At 47.8% G+C, this 1,002-nt stretch overlaps 1 protein-coding gene across 1 annotated transcript; it reads left to right on the forward strand.

Moving 5' to 3' along the window:
- The first annotated feature begins 28 nt into the window (after positions 1-28).
- Positions 29-962, forward strand: LOC117941213 (regucalcin-like). The gene is made up of 2 exons (XM_034866301.1): positions 29-169; positions 720-962. Exons 1-2 carry the CDS (start codon positions 74-76, stop codon positions 945-947), a joined length of 324 nt encoding a protein of 107 aa, XP_034722192.1. The 5' UTR covers positions 29-73; the 3' UTR covers positions 948-962.
- The last annotated feature ends 40 nt before the right edge of the window (positions 963-1,002 follow it).

The following is a 1,002-nucleotide window of genomic DNA, read 5'->3' on the forward strand; positions in this document are numbered from 1 at the left end:
TCTCAGGTACGATGGGAAGGAGCAGCGACCTGTCTGTCTCTAACCTGTCTGTCTCTAACCTGTCTCAGGTACGATGGGGAAGGAGCAGCGACCGGCTGAAGTTGAGAAAGGACGAGGATCTCTGTTCTCTGTGTCCTCTGACCTCACTGTTACCAGACACCTGAGACAGGTACCTGTCTGTTTGCCTGTGTAACCTGTCTGTCTGTCTCTAACTTTTCTCTCTACCTGTCTGTCTCCATGCCTATCTGTTTAACGTGTCTTTCTACCTGCCTGCCTGTCTGTCTGTCTCTAACCTGTCTGTCTTTCAAGTGGACATCTTTAACGGGCTGGAATGTTCTCTCTCTTACCTGTCACTGTCTCTAACCTGTCTGTTTTTAACCTGTCTGTCTCTCAGGTAGACCTCTCTAACGGGTTGGACTGGTCTCTCTTTTACCTGTCTCTCTCTTTCTAACCTGTGTCTGTCTCTCAGGTAGACCTCTCTAACGGGTTGGACTGGTCTCTCTCTTACCTGTCTCTCTCTTTCTAACCTGTGTCTGTCTCTCAGGTGAACATCTCTAATGGGTTGGACTGGTCTCCCTAACCTGTCAGTCTCTCAGGTGGACATCTCTAATGGGTTGGACTGGTCTCTGTCTAACATGTCTGTCTCTCAGGTAGACATCTCTAATGGGTTGGACTGGTCTCTGTCTACCCTGTCTGTCTCTAACCTGTCTGTCTCTCAGGTGGACATCTCTAACGGGTTGGACTGGTCTTTGGACCAAAAGACGTTTTTCTACATCGACAGTTTGTCTCTGAGCGTTGACGCGTTCGACTACGACCTGGAGACAGGAGACATCGGTAAGTACTTCATAGTACTACCTAGCACTTTACACTACGACCTGGAGACAGGAGACATCAGTAAGTACTTCATAGTACAACCTAGTACTTTATACTACGACCTGAAGACATGAGACATCAGTAAGTACTTCATAGTCCTACCTACTACTTCCTATCAAGCAAACCCAC

The sequence above is a fragment of the Etheostoma cragini genome, unplaced genomic scaffold (assembly GCF_013103735.1).
Source record: "Etheostoma cragini isolate CJK2018 unplaced genomic scaffold, CSU_Ecrag_1.0 ScbMSFa_4657, whole genome shotgun sequence".
NCBI classification, from domain to species: Eukaryota; Metazoa; Chordata; class Actinopteri; order Perciformes; family Percidae; genus Etheostoma; species Etheostoma cragini.